Source organism: Pectinophora gossypiella, chromosome 4, assembly GCF_024362695.1.
Source record: "Pectinophora gossypiella chromosome 4, ilPecGoss1.1, whole genome shotgun sequence".
NCBI lineage: Eukaryota > Metazoa > Arthropoda > Insecta > Lepidoptera > Gelechiidae > Pectinophora > Pectinophora gossypiella.
The window spans coordinates 7,545,219-7,564,923 of NC_065407.1; the positions used below are offsets into that span (position 1 = coordinate 7,545,219).

The 19,705-nt window shown below is 37.5% G+C and overlaps 1 protein-coding gene and 1 long non-coding RNA gene across 2 annotated transcripts; one reads left to right on the forward strand and one right to left on the reverse strand.

Moving 5' to 3' along the window:
- The first annotated feature begins 12,456 nt into the window (after positions 1-12,456).
- LOC126366352 (uncharacterized) lies at positions 12,457-12,824 on the forward strand. The gene has a single exon (XM_050009475.1). The coding sequence runs from the start codon at positions 12,495-12,497 to the stop codon at positions 12,822-12,824; it is 330 nt and encodes a 109-aa protein (XP_049865432.1). The 5' UTR covers positions 12,457-12,494.
- Positions 12,825-17,617: 4,793 nt separating this feature from the next.
- LOC126366380 (uncharacterized) lies at positions 17,618-18,847 on the reverse strand. Its single transcript, XR_007566349.1, has 3 exons — positions 18,735-18,847; positions 18,157-18,247; positions 17,618-17,658 (listed from the first exon to the last, which is right to left on the reverse strand). It is a non-coding gene; the product is annotated as an uncharacterized LOC126366380 (long non-coding RNA).
- Between the last annotated feature and the right edge of the window lie 858 nt (positions 18,848-19,705).

Below are 19,705 nucleotides of genomic sequence, written 5' to 3' on the forward strand. Positions count from 1 at the left end.
GTAGTAAGGCATGTGGCTGAAGTGTTACAAGGGTCATGTTCTGTGTAAATCTAAAAATTGACGTTAAAATTACACTTAAGCCGTAAAACCAAACAAGATTGCTACTTTCCTCCGTTTTACCTGGAAATCATTTTTTTATGTTTTTCACATAGAATAATAAATGAATATTAAATTATAAACCCGAGACGACCTTCCCTCGAGGCCCGAGTCTATTATTACCTATGTAAATCCTATCCAAGTTGAAGGAAGAATGTACCTACTTACAAATTAAATTTAAATATCAAGATTAAACGAAAAAACAAAACAATAGACCCGATTCCTGCAAACAAGTCCTAAGGGCTATGAACCTTTCTGGCATATCTCAGTGGCGCCACCTAGCGGATTTTTTAAAACTGCGGCGCACGATGAAACCTGTGCAAATCGATAGGGGACACTTGTCTGAACAAAAAAGCTTTAATGGACCTATGCTCTAAAGTGTCACGTTTTCAAGATATCTAGCTTGAAAGTTACGAAAACTGTCGTATGGATAAATCGATTTTACTCTTTATCTATATACAATCGTAATATAGTGACAAAGTGATTGATTATACATGAAACATTATTTAATATACAACATATTTATCTTATTGAAAAAATGAAATTAATAAATACTTGCAACAACATTAATGGTTTTTGTCTTTGCTACATTATATAGGAAGTACATAGGTACTTAACTGTGCACACCTTATCTAAGGTTACTAATTGCAAACTGAGTTCATCAGTTTGTGTTATGTATGATATAGGCGTCATTTACTCCTTAACTTGATTTTACTTGACACAACGACAGGATCTAATGAAATATAAAATAAAGTTTACATTTTTATATACGCAATGCGTTTAGTGCGGCATCATTAGTACTCGTTAAAAAGCAGAATTCTCGAAGTTTAAGAAATCTGTGTAAGAGAAACAAAATGGTGTACTTATTAACTGCCATTTTGCTTTCTCGTTTAATTCCAGGAACTACGAAAATGGAGGTCCTTTGTTTAAAGTTGCACGAATTTCTATTATTTCGGCGGAATCAACAAGGATAGCGAATAGCCATGCAATAAGTGTGAGTGAGACAACATCATACAATAAATACAATAGGACGATTGGCAGCCGGGTGAACTTTCAGTCAGTTTGCCACTTTCATCTTCAACGTGCGCACGCGCTTTTCTCTGTTCTGAGACTCTATCCTGTTCATTCTGTTGTATTTGTTACCACTGTTGAGTTTGTTAATATTCCTCTTGAGTTTGTTAGTATTTTTGTTGACTTTGTTAGTGTTATTGTTGAATTTGTTGTTGTTGTCTTGGCAAGATGTCCAGTCATGTTGGTGCCAGGCAATGTTTTTTGCTGTGGTGTAAGCACTGTTCGTGGCCCGCGCCGAAGATCTCGGCGTCCTATACAGTCTTACTTGACAACTGAAGATTATATTGCTAGGCACCCCAACATCCTGAATTATGCTCGCCACTTATTTGACGATCGAGAGCTAAGTAATCTTATTTGAACATTGCAAAAATTAAAAATCTCAGTATGCAGTGTATCTGGTATCTATATTATAGTCCCTGGTCAATATAATACATAAAATGACAATGTATAATTCGGCTCGTTTCTCAATCGTGCTTTTCATACTCGAAATGACATATGAAAAAAATTCGTGTATGGAAATAATATATCCTACTTTATCGAAGCTCTCATTATGTAGCGTCTTAGACGAAGTGTAATCAACGCAAAACATTTTTAACAGAAAGTCGTCAACTTATCTCTATTATAATTAGCCAGAGATAGCTCTTACCAGACTTACGCTTTCAATAGATTTTATAGCCAACTATTACCACTTAATTATGTATAATAAATGATATTTGCATTTTTTTGTAACAGTAGAGAGTAATCAGTTCATATAATGCAAGCACAACGGTAAGGCTGTTTTTTCATCTGACATGTGCTACGTTGCTAGGTTTAATATCCACCAATCAGATAATTGGGTCTGATTCTGATCGGCACAATGAACCCGATTGTAGGGTATGCAACGTAGCATCTAGCATGTTACTGGTGGAAACGCAGTCTAAATGTGACGTACTTACTTCATTATTGATGGAACAGTATTCTTATCGTTTCCAGCTAACTACGCAATACCGAATATGCCACATTTAAAAGAGGATATGAGGATTGCTTGCGCCTTAATAAATGCCTTCGGAAAACGGGTGACAGATCACCCACTCGTAAATGAAATAATCAACGATATATACCTTAAGCACGACGGCCCAAACTATCTGTGCGAGTTTGTAATACAAAACAATTTAAATCAACGCAGAGCCGCTTTCCAAGCTATAAACTCAAGTGAAGGCTTTCAACAGTTTCCCATCTTATCATATGAGGATCTGTTGATAATGTCTCTGGGGCCGTATCAAGTGACGCAGGCAAGAAGCTACTATGGCGAACACCTAAAAGAAAACGGAACGTTTTTCATTGAAGTGTATGAAGATTTAGAAGTTGACTATAATTTAAATCAATACAACATAGTAGTTTGTGATCCTTGGCTGACAAGAGCTAAAATACTCTCGAGGCACCAGAGCAACAGAATTTATTTTGTATATATCTTGCTAAATAATAGTTTGAAAAACAGAAATAAACTTGTCGGTCACTATTACAGCTGTATAGTTGGAAAACGGACACTCGGGTGCTGTGCTCATGTCATGTGCATAGTTTGGTATATGGGATGGGCTCGGCACCAAGAAATTCAACCCCCTGCTGCCTTTTTAAATCAAGTTATTATTTCTGATGAAGAAGAAGATTATTCAAGAAGACTGATATTCATTATCCTAATAGGTACGAATTTGTATAAAAAAAGCCTATTTGTTATAAGTATATGTATTCAATAACAATTAGTATTGATTTCATTTTTAAGCAAAATATAAATAACTATATGACTACTTTTACGATGTTTTATTTCATACTTATAAAAACACAACTAAGAAAATCGATGAATAATTGAACAATGTGTTCATGTAATATGATTGTTATGAACTAAACAGCTTAAGGTCCCGTTGCATTGAAGGCACACACCCCATTGGTGTGTCTATACGAACTAGGTATGTTCCATACACTGCTGTAAAGTAAAGTAGTCCTAAAAGCGAATTTTCACACCCCACCTGCTTTCACTGTGATTAGACATTTAAGCTGCCTTTCATTGAATAAACATAAAAACTCAAAAAGTGTGAAATTGTTAGACAATCATAGCAAATAACTTTGAGCGTGATTACCACGAGAATAAGTCATGAGCTGTACATCTCACGACTCGTTTCTGGATTTCTTTTAAGTTATACATAAAAGTAAGTTATAGATATTTATTTTATCTATTTTCTATTTATTTATTTTTCAATAAAGTAAATATGTGGTAAATTAAACACTAATATTCCATGCATAATCACTTATCACTATATTTCAATTGCATATAAAAGTAAAATCGATTTGTTCATACAACACTTTTCGGAACTTTCAAGCTAAATATCTTGAAAACGTGACGCTTTAGAGCATAGGTTCATTAAAGCTTTTTTGTGCAGAAAAGTGCCCCCTATCGATATGCACAGGTTTCATCGTGCGCCGCAGTTTTAAAAAATCCGCTAGGTGGCGCCACCAGGCTATGCCAGCCTCCATAGTGAAATGTTCAATGCCCTTTTACTTTAAGTTATACCTGTCATTTTCTTATCCGCCGAAAAGGAACGGGACGGATGATTGACAGCTCTTAATTTTAGGAAGAATGAGTAAATGAATGAATAACCCGGGTGAATCAAAAAGGTATCTCGCTGGTATGCAAACCATTTGACGTGTGCTGTCAACATAATTCTGTCGGGTTATTAGCCAATGTAAAATTTGACGGTTGAAGGTTGACGGTAGAGGGTTGTTTTAGATTTGTGCTGAAAATTGACGTGTGTTCCATTTTTATGCTTATCGATTACCCGCCCCTTTTCTTTTCGGCGGATAAGAAAATGACAGATATAACTTAAAATAAATGGAGATGGTGTTTACGGGAATTAGCACCATTATCAATTTTGAATAAAATAGGTCTTACCAAAAGTATGTAAAAACACAAATATCGCTTGTATGTCGATGAAAAGACACCAAAATAGGCCTGGTCATGTTTTCCGAATGCATCAGGTTATTTTGATACGTCAAAGCGCTTACGGAATTGATATCTACCGGCAGACATCGCACCAGAGGAGCATCGCGCATTCGCCCTATAGAGATGCCTTTGAAGGGGATTAGTAAAACATATACATAGACAGAGAACACAGGCCTTTGACTTTGTAGTGAGTTGCGACAGGCTAGCAAAAAATTAAAAAGTGATAAACTTAACTTTATAACACCGGACAGAAATAATTTAGATATTTAGTGACACAAGAACCATTAAATACGTTTTATTTTTTGTTTTCTGACAGTTACGCCTGAAGAAACCACTCAGGGAGAAAAACCTAATATAGATGAACCTAATATTGATTCAGTAAATAATGTGTCGAAGCAAAAAGAGACAGAAGAAGAAGCAGAAAAGGAAAATAATGGAGTAGAGACAGAGACGACTGGAGATAACATGCCAGATGGTCTATGTCCAAAATATTGCCACCGTGAATGTCAGAAAAAGGGAAAGACAGGGGGGGTCTGTTCACCTTACATGAGCTGCTTATGTTTCTAAGCAACCTTTTTAAAATCTTCGATTTCTTAAGGAGCTTTTCTAAAGCTTTCTTAGATTCAGCCAAAGAGGTGGTTTATTTAAATATTATTTACAAGTACTATTTACTTACCTCTAACTTACACAGTACGAGGTGCGAAAACAATTGTTGTTGTTTTTATGGAAATAAATGAATACCCGAAAGTATTTGTAAATTCTTTATAATATAATATAATATCTAGAACTAAGTAGAGAGATCATACTGCAGATGCAAGGAATTAATTATCTAACCAACATCTTGTAAAACAGAATATTAAACAAAGTATTTAACAAACCAACTTAAGCTACTTAAAAGTTACCCTAGATTAGTATAATGATATTATTGAGCACAAAAGTATCTAAATATCAGTACCAAGCTTTGTCTCTGAAAATCCAAACAAATACTGAACTTTATTTTCCAACCTACTTAAATTTTAAAATAAGTACAAAATTCTTACCCTGCTACTTCAATTTGGAAAGATTCCACAATTAACCACAATAATGCCTGCATCTCAGGAATCAAAAGAACTTCTCAAAGAGTACGAAACGCTCAGACCCGTCAAGTATTCATTCGAGTGGCGCCTTTGTGAGGTCCTCACAATTAACTTGGAGGAGAGAGCGCCTTCGCGCAACACTCGATTGTTATCTCAATTCTGAGATCAAAGATTAGGAAATAAACATAACCGTCGAGTACCCTTGACCGAACTCAGAGCTGTGGCGGGTCGGTCTAGATTCTTAGAGACCCCCCACACTAGCGTCTTTCGAGCGTCGTCGTCGTGCCAGCGTCCGCGGAACGTCCACGCGACGTCGACGCCGCGGCGACGCGACGCCAGCGCTGGCCGGCTGCCGAACGCCGAGCGTGCGCGGCGCTGGCGTCGCGTAGCCGCGGCGTCAATTCAACGTTTTTTGCGAACAAGTACAATGCACAACGCAATCTTTATTTATTATTTTATCTTTATTTTATTTTTTTTTACTTGATTTTATTTTATTTTATATCGTTCTGTATCAATTGTAATAGTTCGTCAAATATTCGTTTTGGCATCCGTAAATAATCATAAAAGTGTTTTTTATTATTTTTTATATGTTGACAATACAATACGAAATAATCGCTTTCCTGAACTCTAGCACTACACAAAGGATGTTCCCAATGTTGACGACGATGTTTCCTTTTTCGTTTGCGTAATTTTTGGATCAGTAATATCAACAGCAGTGTTTCTTCGTCGGAATCCATTTTCACACTGATTGTACGCGACAGGAGCCGCGGTTACGCGACGCTAGCGCAGCGCACGCTGGGCGTTCGGCCGCCGGCCAGCGCTGGCGTCGCGTCGCCGCGGCGTCGACGTCGCGTGGACGTTCCGCGGACGCTGGCACGACGACGACGCTCGAAAGACGCTAGTGTGGGGGGTCTCTTACAGGCTCAAGGTAAAAAAAAAAAAAAATAATAATAAAAAAGTTTATTTAGGTAAAATCAGTAAATAAATAAAATACTTCAAAATGATTTACAACTCTGGAAAATGTGAGTTTATGGTGTTTAAATCGGGGAATAAATATCCAAATGTGATTCCGTCTTTGACCATAAACGGCACTCAGCTTGCCAGAGTTGAAAAGTTTATATATTTGGGCCATGTGTTGACGGAGGACCTCGGGGACGACGAGGACATAGAGCGGGAACGCAGGGCATTGGCGGTGAGGGCAAATATGATTATCCGGAGGTTTGCTCATTGTACAAAGCAAGTGAAAATCACGCTCTTTAGAGCTTATTGTCAATCTTTTTATACAAGCAGCCTCTGGTGCAAGTATACCCAAAAATCGTTTAATTCCCTGCGGGTCCAATATAATAACGCCTTTAGGATGCTGCTGGGGCTGCCGCGCTACTGCAGTGCCTCAGGCATGTACGCGGATGAGCGTGTGGACGGTTTCCCGGCGATCCTGCGCAAGCGATGTGCGTCCTTGTTGAGGCGCGTGCGCGCCAGTGGCAGCAGCATCCTGCAGGTGGTCGCCCACAGTCCAGACTGTCCGCTTGTGTGGCATCTCGTGCGCGTGGCAATAGGCGCATTATGAATCCTATTTGTTTTGTGTTTAGTTTAATTTTACTAACCTACTTTAAGTGCTACTAACATCAATGGAACTCTTTGTTTTCCGAACTAAATAAATAAATAATAATAATAATAAAAATAAAAACAATACAGATAGGGAAGTCTGAAATCCTCGAATCAAAATCAAATTCGAATTCAATAACATTATGCAACTGAGATACAAACCCGCTACCTTTTAGTCTTCAAGACGCACATCCTAACCACGTCACCATCACAACTTTTATGTAACACTTTAAAAGTTTTATTTAAAATGATTGATACAACGCTTAAATTGTACAAGATAACAGCAAGATATCGCCTTCCACAAGAAATAAGGTAATGAAAGCCTTTATGGCCGGTAATGAGAAATTATAGCCTTCCAGCGTCGCGGTCAGGTTATACTGTTTATACCTAGAAGACAATTTTTAGGTCATTTACCCTGTACCCTGGGAGCTTGCCGGGAAATAGGCACTTTATTCAGAATATTTTATTTCTTCGGGCAATCTTTGTGGCGTCTAACAAATTGTCACCTAACTTGTTCTTCGCGGAGGCTATACATCTTGTGACCTTACAAGCTATAATTGATTTTCTTCAACATAATCACGTAATCGAATACTTAATTTCTTTAAAATTATGAACAACTGTTTCGTGCGTGAAGTGTGTTGAAATGTAATATTGCGACTGTCGAGTCGAGGTATTTCGCATATAACATTTTAGAAGCGTTACTTGTTCAGACTGAGTTATATCTAATGTCTTGTAGGCCGACTAATTAAAACTTAAAAAGGAGCGTATTGCAGGTACCTACTCATGAATTCTCTCATTTGTTGAGATCTGTACAAAGTTCAGGGTTTCTTCTTAATGTGGTCGGGATGCGGCATCTTTATTCATTGCTTCACTAACTTGACCTTTTGTAAAAAGTTCGTCGAAGTAAATACGACGTTTAGATAGTCACTCTGTTACACCAAGTTCAACAGAGACGCAGTATAATATTCTACCTATTTCAAAATGTTTTGTATTTCTTATTATATTCTTGTTATCCTTTGGTACCTTTACCACTGATGTGAGAACGCTGCTCCAGTTCCCAATTTAGTCACTTTTCTCCCTAATACTTATTCATGAGATTCTCCTTTCCTTAGGCCTTGTATTAGTTTAATCCTCAAAGGGACTGAAACTTCTTTTAATCTAATAAATTGTCTTTAGATTTAGACTCCGCAGACAAATCAAGGTCTTTACTTGTGTGTAATTTCTTTGAACTAATTTAATTAATTACAGAATTAACTGTAGTGAATATATAACAGAGGATACACTACAGTGAAACGCTTGTAGCTAAACATAACCGATCGGAATGCTCAACCCCATACTATTAGTTCTAAACACGAATACCATTGGTGTAAACGGAACAGCGATTGAGCACTTTTTAGACCCGATTTTTTGGATTTTCAAATGTCCCGCGTTTCTTTTTAGACTCTTTCTTTGGATGCTACTGAGATATTGATTAAGTATTACTCAACCGAGTCGCTACATTATACGACCATTATAATGTGACTTGTTGAGCCTTAAGGACTTATTACACCTACCTGTCCGAAAGGCTAGATGCGTCAAGGTCACGGGTGGTTACCATCGGGTGGTCCTCATGGTGGGGAGTACCCATGGCAACCACCGTGACCTTGACGCATCTAGCCTGTCGGACAAGTAGGTGTAATAAGCCATTTAGGCTGTGGGACCTGGATGCTTTTTGGACTACTGGTCTCCTTGTACTAGGCAGTGGATTTCTTGAGCATACGATTACGTATTCCCTTTTGTCTAATATGCTGCGAATTTCTGAACCTTAAGTACTAAGAGCAGAGAATATTCTCATTTAAAGAGGTGATCGAAAAATTAAAGGGTAATTGCGTGAATTAGACTTCCCAGTGTGCTTTGTTGTATTAAAATGTAAACTTTATCACAATTATTATAAGAATTACCGAAATTCTAAAATATTATCTTATCAAGCCTATTTGATCCCACTGCTTTGATTTTTCCACTCTAAAATAATAAATATTATTTCATACGAAAATACTCGAGAAGGAATTCAATAATCTTCTCAACTGGATCCAGAATAAAAAAACCTTATAATGGCTTCGGTAATATCATTTCCGCATATCGCAAAATGATATTATAGTCTACAAGAACATGATATATATCTATAATTATGGGCGGTATTCTGGTAGGTAATCTGTAAATCTTTACAAAAATGTATATCTTTTTGAGAATACCCTTTGTAAGGACATTGCATACAAGTACATACAGGTAGCCATACAAGTACGTATGGGTGTTAGTGACACCGCAACGAATACTGAAGACGATGATTCAGGCCATGATTCTGAGTCAATATGTGGAATTTCCTGTCGTAATAGTCATGAAAATTTTAGTATTTTTTTAATTATTTTTAGTTCTATACTTTTGCGACGGAAAATTCCACTTGATATGAACTCAGAATCATGGTCTGAATCATCGCTCAAAGTTTTCGTTACGATGTCACTAACACCCTGTATATAGCTGTTTTTTTTTTTTAATTTCTTCTCTGTGGTATTCTGGTTCTTACTTTAGTCTAAATGGCTGTAAGCCACTGTGGAGTAAGTGGCAGGGAGCGGACTGTCTGTCTCCCTTGCACTTACGGCCGCTGGTTGCGGTAGGTAGCATACGGTAAAAATGGGAATTTCGTGTGGAATATTCGGGATGGGCCCCCAGTTTTGCAGATATGTTCTTAAAGTGCTTATCCGCAATATCCGCATTGTAACGTCAGTAGAAGTTTTAGTTTGCCTGCGCAATCTGCATATTTTATCAGTGGCAGAGATAAGGTAATGTGAAACTTGTGTGAAGGTGTGAGGGTCGGAAGGTGTGAAGGTGAAGACAGGGAAGACAAGGGACGCCGATAAGGATAACGCAATGATATATTATGCGTCTACGCTAAACCTTTGTATATCGCGCGTATTTTGTTTTATATGTAACTCTCCAGAATCATCACAAATTGGACATAAGTCGTCTCCTTCGTGAATTCGTTCGAACAAACAATTATAACTATAATGGTGGATTTTATCAAATCGGCAACAGTGCATGAACGACAATATTATGTAAGACCTAGCAATACATTTACATCTATTCTGAAATGCAAAATTTTGGGTACCCTATTGAAATGTAATGGCGGTGAATTGGTCATGTCCTTAGAAGATCTGTGGAACACCCGTCCCGAAGACCTCTGACCTGGTGTGCGCGTGGAACGCAAAAGGGGACAGCCCAAAGAAGACCTGGCGACGCTTGTTTAACCGAGACTTAAAAACTCTCGGCATGTCATGGGAGCAAGCTGCAAAAGATCCCGAGGAGTGGAAATCTGTTATTCGAGCCCTGCATCCCAACAGGGGATAAAAGGATAAGAAGAGTGTAGGTAGTAGCAGATTAAAAACTCACTGCCAGCAACACCTACATGGTATTAGTATCACCGTAATCCCAACATACATACATATAAAAGCTCTCGCCACTAATCTCTATTGGAGTGGGCAGAGCTACAAGTAATCAAAGCCAACTTGCCGCTGTTGATACGTCATAATATGGATATAATGAACCTTATGGCGACAAGGGATCATCCTATCGTCTATACCATTAGTCCATCATGCAAGAAATTATACATCACACCTGCGCGAATACAAACAGCTGGACGTGTTTCTTTTTTGGCTCCCAGTCCAGCAAACAAACTAACGTAATCCCAAAGTCTACGTTAACGATATTTCTGGGATATTAATCTTAAGGCCCCTATAGCCGCCAATGACCTTGGGCACACCCGGAGTCGCTTTACTATTTATTGTCTATTTCTTATAGAAAATATTATAAAAACTATAAGTTACAATTCATAAAAAAAACAATCAGGGGGGTTTAAATGGCCACATCGAAGCAATTCATCTAAGAAAGCAATATTGCAATTTGACATTGCGCGTACAAAAGTAAGGCCAATCCAAACAAAATTGCTTTCTTAGATGAATTGCTTCGATGTTGCAATTTTAACCCCCCTGAACAGTATGTAAACTAATACTATAACTAAATACTTAAGTAGAAACAGATTTTCCATAAGCTTGCGGAAATTAATTGCGGAAATTTTGAAAACCAATGGTAGAATATTTTTTTACCTCAGATAAAACTACAGCGATATAAAGATAATGGATAGCACAGGTCGGTACTTAACCCACATCCAGCTAACGAAAGATATTGGAACTACCTGGCGAGTTTCCATTAAATTATACGTCTGCGGCGTTTCAACAATGGCTTTGCGACCAATGTGGAAGGTACAACTCGTTTTTTGCGTTAACAGAACGACACATTATTAGAGAAAGGATATTTACCTAATATTACTATTTCAATCGATCGATTTTTTGCAATTATTTCAATGTTATAACTCTACTTATATTTAAAAATAAGTACATAAATGCTAACTCACCTTATTAATAAACCACACTTATTATCATTTTGAGTTTATTCGATGTTTTCCTTCGCCACTGATGCATGTGACATCAATTTGTGCATGAGCTAAGTAGTTACTTTATATCAGTGGAAATCAGCGCCCCATAGCCTAGGCTATGGGATTATGCTGAGGTGAAACCGTTTCGGCATACATTAATACTTGTATTAAAACGGCCTCTGTGGTTCAGTGGTTTGAGCGTTGGGCTCATGATCCGGAGGTCCCGGGTTCAAATGCCAGCGGGGACATATCACAAAAATCATTTTGTGAACCCTGGTTTGGTTAGGACATTACAAACTGGTCACCTGATTGTCTGAAAGTAAGATGATTCGTGCTTCGGAAGGCACGTTAAACCGTTGGTCCCGGTTACTACTTACTGATGTAAGTTAGTAGTCGTTATATGAGGCATGTCAGGGGCCTTTGGCGGCCCTGACACCAGGGTTGATGGGGTTGGTAATTCACCTCACAATCCACACGATAGAAAAAGAAGAAGAATACTTGTATTTTTAAATAAGTGAAAATATTAGAACATCGAAGAATTTTTTTTTCTTTCTTTCAAAATAACATTCGGATACAGGGTTCGATAGGTAAAGAGCCTGACCCTGTCGCCTATGGAACATATGAAGTAGAAGACGTGCTTTCAGAGCACTAAGTAGACCATAAAATAATGTATATGTAATGTACCTGTCTGTCTGTGTATGTGGTGTCCGGGAGTAAAGAATGTTTCTTTCTTTCTTTCACGGCTTCTTCCTTATTTTAATACAGATTGATTTAACTAGAAATAGTTTATTAAGATGTTCAAACATCCGATCCGTACAGGTTGGTAGTCAATAAACAGGGGTAGTGTACATAGTTGCAAAGTTCCACCTATGGAGCAGCTTGTGAACGTTTCAACCGAATGTTTACTGGGTCTGCCGTAGTTCCAAAATAATACTCTAAGTAAACGTAATTATGTTCTACGTTGCAAATCATTAGCATTTAGATCGACTACGAATCATATATCTACCGTCCAACGCGATGGGCTTGGACGATAGATATACGTACGATACAGTCATGAACAATATCATGTATTCACTTTAGTACCCTGTCGCATTAACATATTTGACAGTAAGTGAGACTTACACTTCAATTAGGGACTTTCAGGCTTTACGGTTGTGAAGCATGGACAATTAAGGAAAACACTAGACGAGGTCTTTATGCCTTCGAGATGTGGAGCTACCGTCGCATGCTGCGATTAAGTTGGACTCAGAAAGTCACCAATATGAAGGTTCTCCAACGCGTCGGTATATCCAGGAAATTGAAGCAAACTGTCAATAAACGGAAAGTAGCGTATTTGGGGCATATTCTTAGGAGTGAAAGATACCAGCTGCTTCAATTAATTTGGATGGCCAAAATTGAAGGGAGAAGACGTCGAGAAAGGAGGAGGTCGTGGCTGGGGAACATCCGCGAATGGACCGGCGTTACAACCGAAGAACAGCTGTTTCGTCTTGCTTCTGACAGAGAAGAGTTCTCAAAGCTGACGGCCAACGTCCAGTAATAGACAGGCACTGGAAGAAGAAGAAGAAGAAGAAGAAGAAGAAGGCTATGTTCAAAAAAAAAAGAAGGCGCTGTACAGATTTAACGTGATAATTACCCTTTTTCTAATTTCTCCTGGTACATATTCAAAAATATAATCAAATGGCAGAGGCATATATAAAAGTAATTGTTACTTGATATTTGGATCAGATACGTCTACAATTATGTTGCTCACTATATTGCTTTACTTTATTTTGATCAAAATAATAATGGGAGGAAGATGTGTTGTGCTTGGGTGTAATAACAAGTGTCATCATTTATACCCAAAAACAAAGATCAAAGATGCATATGTCTGTTATCCATCCAAATCTGTACAGTGCCATCTGTACTTTTTTGGGAAACATCACCTGTAAATCCCTCATTTGTCATGTCTGTGGTCATGGTACTTATTAATGCTGGTGAACGTACTTGTAAGAGTTATGAACCTTGTGTCTTCTTCTCCTATTGTGTGGGTTGTAAGGTGGATTACCAACCTCATCAACCCTGGCGTCAGGGTTATTATTGAGCTGCCAAAGGCCCCTGACATGGCTCATGTCACGACTACGTACTTACATCAGTAAGTAGTAACTGGAACCAACGGCTTAACATGCCTTCCGAAGCACGAGTGAACATAATACTTTCCTACTCTAGATAGTAGAATGTAATGTATCTTATAATATCAGACCATATTGAAATAAAGAATGCTCAAATTAGCTTCAAAACGTTTTATTGATTCTGCTCCGCACCACCCTAATCTCCTGGTAGTTGCTGCTTCTGAATACGCATGTATTGTGTTGTGTACCGTTCCTAAGTGGGATCGCTTAGGGACGGTACTGAAAAGTATCGACGTCCGAAGGACGTAATGTACGATCCCGACAACCGACTTACCGATTACTCGCGACAATAAACACTTCAGAACCCCGGTACCGACCCCGTAGGTGTGGTCGACAGTTTCTCTCATTCAGCGCTTGTGGCTATTGACCCACTAGGGTCGATTAAATCTTTCAAATATCCTCTCAGACGTCGCCCTGAGCCGAGGTTCGCGCCCCACTGGGCACTCTCAGGCAACATCATCATCATCAGCCCAATAACGTCCTCACTGCAGGGGCACGGGCCTTCCCTATGGATGGATACGCGTAGGGAGAACGGGCCTTAAACCATCACGCGGGCCCAGTGCGGATTGATAAACTCAGGCATGTTGTCTTAAATTTTGTACCGGGTGAGAGCCTCAGCGCTCCCCATTTCCGGCCAAGTAGTTAATGCGATTTCCGGCAAATCTACAATAAATCACGTAAAAATCAAATTAAATACAGAGTTATTCTTACTACTACTCCTAATACTACTTATTTCTCTTGACCGATTTAACGAATATAGCATTTGCTGTAAATAATCTATGGTAAATACAAAATAAACAGTAAAATAAATATGATCGCAACAAACGATGCAATAAGCCATGCATTGCACGGTACGTTTGCGTGAGTATGTTCAAGACAGCCTCTTATCTCGTACAAATATCGGAGCGCAGAGCTGCGCAGTGCATTTCCTATGCATTTGCTTTACAAAGTCATCTCTCTAGCGCACGGGTAACATTACAGTTAGTTCTGTATCTAAAGAACTATAAACAATATTTGTCAGTAGGCAGCTCTTCCCAATATAAATCTCGTCCAAAAGCTAGGGGACCCAGTATCTACTTTTAGAAAAACGTAATGATGTTACAGACATATGGTCCCAAATACTAAATACTAAGTATTCACAATTGAGCTAGTCAGAGACATCCATCACAAAGTGAACTTTGAGAATAAAAAGTGCCTATTTCTCCCATCAGGAGTCGCTACTGTTGAGTGCTCTTACATTTTGATAGTTCCCGATACTATTTAGGTAAACAAACATAATGTTTTGGTTATATTTTTACACTATAACCCTTTGCACAGCGTTTAACTGTAAAATAATAGAGTTATGGGAAGGAAAAAAACTTAAATTCAATCAAAAGTGTCTTTTTCTAACTGATGAACACTCAATAGTGCTGCCGCCTACGTTTGAGCTTCTAGTTTTTATCCTCTCACAGTGACAGGTGGTGAGCCGTGTCGCCGTCGTCTATAATGGCCGAGCCAACTGTGAGTATTACACTTTAAATTAATAAGTCATTGATTTAAGTCCGGTAGGTACCGGGAACCAAACCGGCGGCGCTCGCCATTTGGGAAGCAAGCCGAAACCACAGAAGACCACGTCATGTTTAATGTTAATTTTGTCAGCCTAATTATCGGTTTCTGTCTTTGCAGCGTCCGGCCAAGTAGTTAATGCAGATGGCGGCAAATCTACAATAAGTCACGTCAAAAAAAAATGTCTTTGCAGCTGCGCAGCATCATAATATATAATATTATAGAACAACACAGATGCAGGTTACCTAAGTATTTTGTGAGATTGCTGTATTCCACGAAAAGAATACCAGAATCTTAATTTAAACCCAACGATCCATTCCACGTTCGAATCCCAAGACCCAATATTTCTTAAACCAATACAGTTGGTTCTAAATCCTGAAAAATGCTATCTTACCTTTACAAAGTATACTCCATTTTGCGTCCATCTTGTTTCCTGCACTATCACCGAAGGCAAATAGCAATCTGCTATCAAATAGCTATTTCAATTTTCTCCGACTCAGACATATATCGAAACTGGGAATACTTTAGTCTATTTAACGATATATTTTTACGGAAAATGCATACCTAAACAAAAAAATATTTTTGTAAAAGATGTTGCTCGCTTATTGCCTTTCCTTTCACATAAAATATGTAACGCAGAACAAGTAAAAAACTCTTTTAATTTAAAATCGAACTACTGCCACAAGAGTAAATGTAAACCACAATACTAACTCAGTCCTGTTAGTTGATTACTTCAGAATTTCTCAGAACATTTTAACAACATTCCAAGTTCAATGACTTAAGGGATGAAAACCCTCCATTTCCCAATGTAAACGATTGGATACACTTTGAGTCACTCCTGAATCTCTTCAGATAAATTTCTCTTCCTGAAAAGCTGCCAAAATTAATTTGAAAACATTTTGACGAGTTATTTCATTAAAGGCGATTATCTTCCTTCATAAAGTTCGATGCCTGGTTTTGCCGGACATTTTAATAAGGGATATAACTTCTTAATCTCCAGGTACGAGTATTAGCCGAGAGCGTCAAGCGTGTTCGAATACATTCTGACGCGAACCGACGAGAAAATGAGAACGAACACGACGCTGTGAATGCCAATTAATTCAGAATACAGGTTTTATTGTTTACTACCTGACATTTCATCTTTTACTAGGCATCGTAATGGTGCTAATTCCTGCAGACACCATCTAATTTTATTTTATTATACCTATCATTTTCTTATCCCGCGAAATGGAAAGAGACGGATGATTGACAGCTGTTAATTTTAAAAAGAATGTGTGAAGGAATGAATAACGCGGGCAAATCAAATAGGTATCTCGCGGGTATGCAAACCGGTTGACGTGTACTGTCAACTTAACTCTGACGGGTTCCATTGACGTGAGTTCCATAAATTTTATCCCTGTCGATTACCCGTCCCTTTCCTTTTCGTGTGTACTGGAATTCAAATTCAAATATTTTAATTCAGACTTACCTTATTTATATACCAATACTTACCTTATTTATATTGAGACGATCATCCGTCTGTTAACCGCTGTTACAATTATTAAACCAACTAAAACTACTCACCAAAACCCTTATATCTTCAAATTCATTGAAAAAGACGAAACTTACTCGTATTTGGGAGAGTGGTCATTTTGGGAGTTGCCGTTTTGGGAAGTAGACCTTTTGGACCTAAAGGGTATAACCCTTATATACTAATCACCTGTAATGTTTACTTCTAAAGCTATGCCTAAGCTGTGCACGCGGAATAATACCCTTGACACTACCCGGTGGTGCCATCGGGTAGTGTCAAGGGTCCGCGGGGCTTATACCATGAAGCCCTGTATAAGCTGAATCAGAGTAAATAAAATTATTACCTATATAAGACTTCCACTACCCCGAAAAATAAAAGTCAAAATTAAATAAGTTACGAATTTATTTAATCAAATACATATTATGCTTATTTCACCTACAGTAGCTAAGTTATACTTAAATATTATTGAATTACTTATTACTTAGGTTTCTTCATTTTCCTATTTTCTTTTAAAGTTCGAAGTTATGCTCGCCTCTGAAAATAGAAGGTAAATAATTATAAAGTACATAAATATCTAACACCAATTAAATTGTTACGTATGCCAAATGTTCTAAATCGGTGTTTATGTATACAAATAAATATGTAAGAATAAATAAGCATATCGAAAGGGGGGAAACCAATAAGGAATTAAACCAGTGGCATAGATTAAGGAATATTACGTAGGTACCTACCTATAGAACGGCAACTCTCCGCTCCCCACCAGCGGCTGAGCTTACCTATGTGCGAGCGGAGAGTTACATACATTCTATACGTAGAATTATTCTTTATAATATTCTATAGCTGTGGCTGTGCCCACGGGCGTATTAGCGACATTCCTCAAAACGCGAATTGTGCGACATCGAATCAATTGAGGATTCGAATTACATATAGGTACCTACGTCCCACAGTGCAACTCGATTACTCGATTGAATCGCCTATAGATGCAATTCTGTATCGAATTGCGCTTACTGTCTGAAATAAGTGTCCTGCTTACATTACTTCATCTTCTTCTTTACTGCCGCGGACAAAGTGCAGCACGATCAGAATCAAGGTGAGAACCGACAAGATACTGGAATATGACTCCCAGGTTAGCACCAACATGTTGCACGCTGAAAACAATAAAAACAATATTTACCTAAATTAAAAGTACTGTAAATGTAATTTGTAAAACTCCATCGTTGCGAGTTGTCTTTTGGTTCTGTTTACCTATACACCGATAGTATATATATAGAATGTTAGTGACATCGTAACGATAACTTTGAGGGATAATTTAGACAATGATTTGAGTTGATATCAAGTGGAATTTTCCGTTGCAAAAGTATGGAACTAAAAATAATTTAAAAAATACCGAAATTTTCAGACAATTAACACCCGTACGTACTTGTACGGGGTGTAAGTGTAATCGTAAGGAATACTGAGGGGGATGATTCAGCTCATTATTCTGAGTTAATATCAAGTGAAAATTTTCATGATGTTACTATTATAATATGGACATTTATTTACGCATGACCTATGCACAAAAGTGTACCAATTATGACTGTTAGGTATCTACACCACTTTTGTTCGTTTAATAAACTATGAGCTATGAAGTCTTAAAAAATACTCACTCGTTATTTCCTTCGTAGTAAACCTTTTCGTATATTTTCACAATATTCTCCAGGTAAACGTGGGCCCAGAAAACAGCAGACGATAGTTATTCTATAAGTTTTGACACGAAACCAGATTTTATTGTTTTTTTTATGATCACAAACAATCTACTACATTATGCTACAGTAATATATGCAAGGAGATTATATATGTAGTAAAAAAAGTTTTATTGAGTACTTGAGAAAAAGAAAATCTAAAAAAAAAGCCGTGCAAACGGTAAATAATTACAGAAGTATACCTACTTGCTAACTAGTGCCTATTACACAAAACATAATACCTTTCGGTATAGGCACTAGTTATGCGGCTGTAATTGTGTCCAATATTGGCAGACGAGTCTAGACTGAAATTTCCTCTGGCTAATCAGGGGAGGCAGACGATCCTTATTTTCCTCTAATTGCCGAGGGGTAGATGATTTTCTATAGAATAGGTTTAAAGATACTGTCACATGAGAAGAGGTCTAAGTAGTTGCAAATTAAAATTAAATAATAGATAGATATTATTAAAAAAAAACAAGCACCGGTATTAATAACGTACTTACGTAGTACATAACTTCGAACTTAATTATGATATAATAATAGAATTAACATGACCTCACGACCGCAATCGGGTTGTTTCTTAGGTCAAAGATATATTATGAAATTCTGATTACTAAAAAAGATAGATCTAAAGGTGACAAAACGTTGTCTTTTTTCTACTTAACAATGTAATAAAAAATGCGACATTTTGTCACATTTTTCTATGACGTTACAGGTTACAAGTTACATCAATTACTTTTTACGAAACGTCAAAACACGAAATTACTATTGTATTTGTATGAAAAAGCACAATGTGACGTCAAAGAAAAACTATTATTACTTTTTCTTGATTAAAATTCATAAATAAGTTACTGAAATAAAAAAAGAAAAAGGTTTTCATTAGTTTTAGATCTGTCTTTATTTAGTAATAAGAATTTCATAATTTATCTTGAACCTAGTATGCGACTCACGTCCACGACTCAATTTTATGAAATCAACCAATTTTCTTTCTACCTCCAAAGATACATTCTGAATGGTCGAAATGCCTATCGACCTACGATGGACAAATCCCTTCTGATGAATGTATCCGATATCGTTATAGGATAACACTAACAATACCTCGTATTGGACATTGATGTGCATTGTATACAACGGAAATTCTCCAATTGTCCTTCTTACTATTGTGTACGTAAAAAGGTATATAGTAAATAGATAGACCAAGTATGTTATTAGACTAGTCAAGTATTTATACTTATAGAATTTCAGCACTACCTTCTTTCGTACTATAAAGACGATGATAAATGAATACAATAACTAAAATAACGAGACATAAAAAATATTAGTCAAGTGACATAATGGCCCCGATTCCTGCAGACATCTCCTAATTTTATTTTAAGTTATACCCGTCATTTTCTTATCCGCCGAAAAGAAAAGATGGCGTCAATTGCCCCGATTCCTGCAGACACCTGTAATTTTATTTTATTTATTTTAAGTT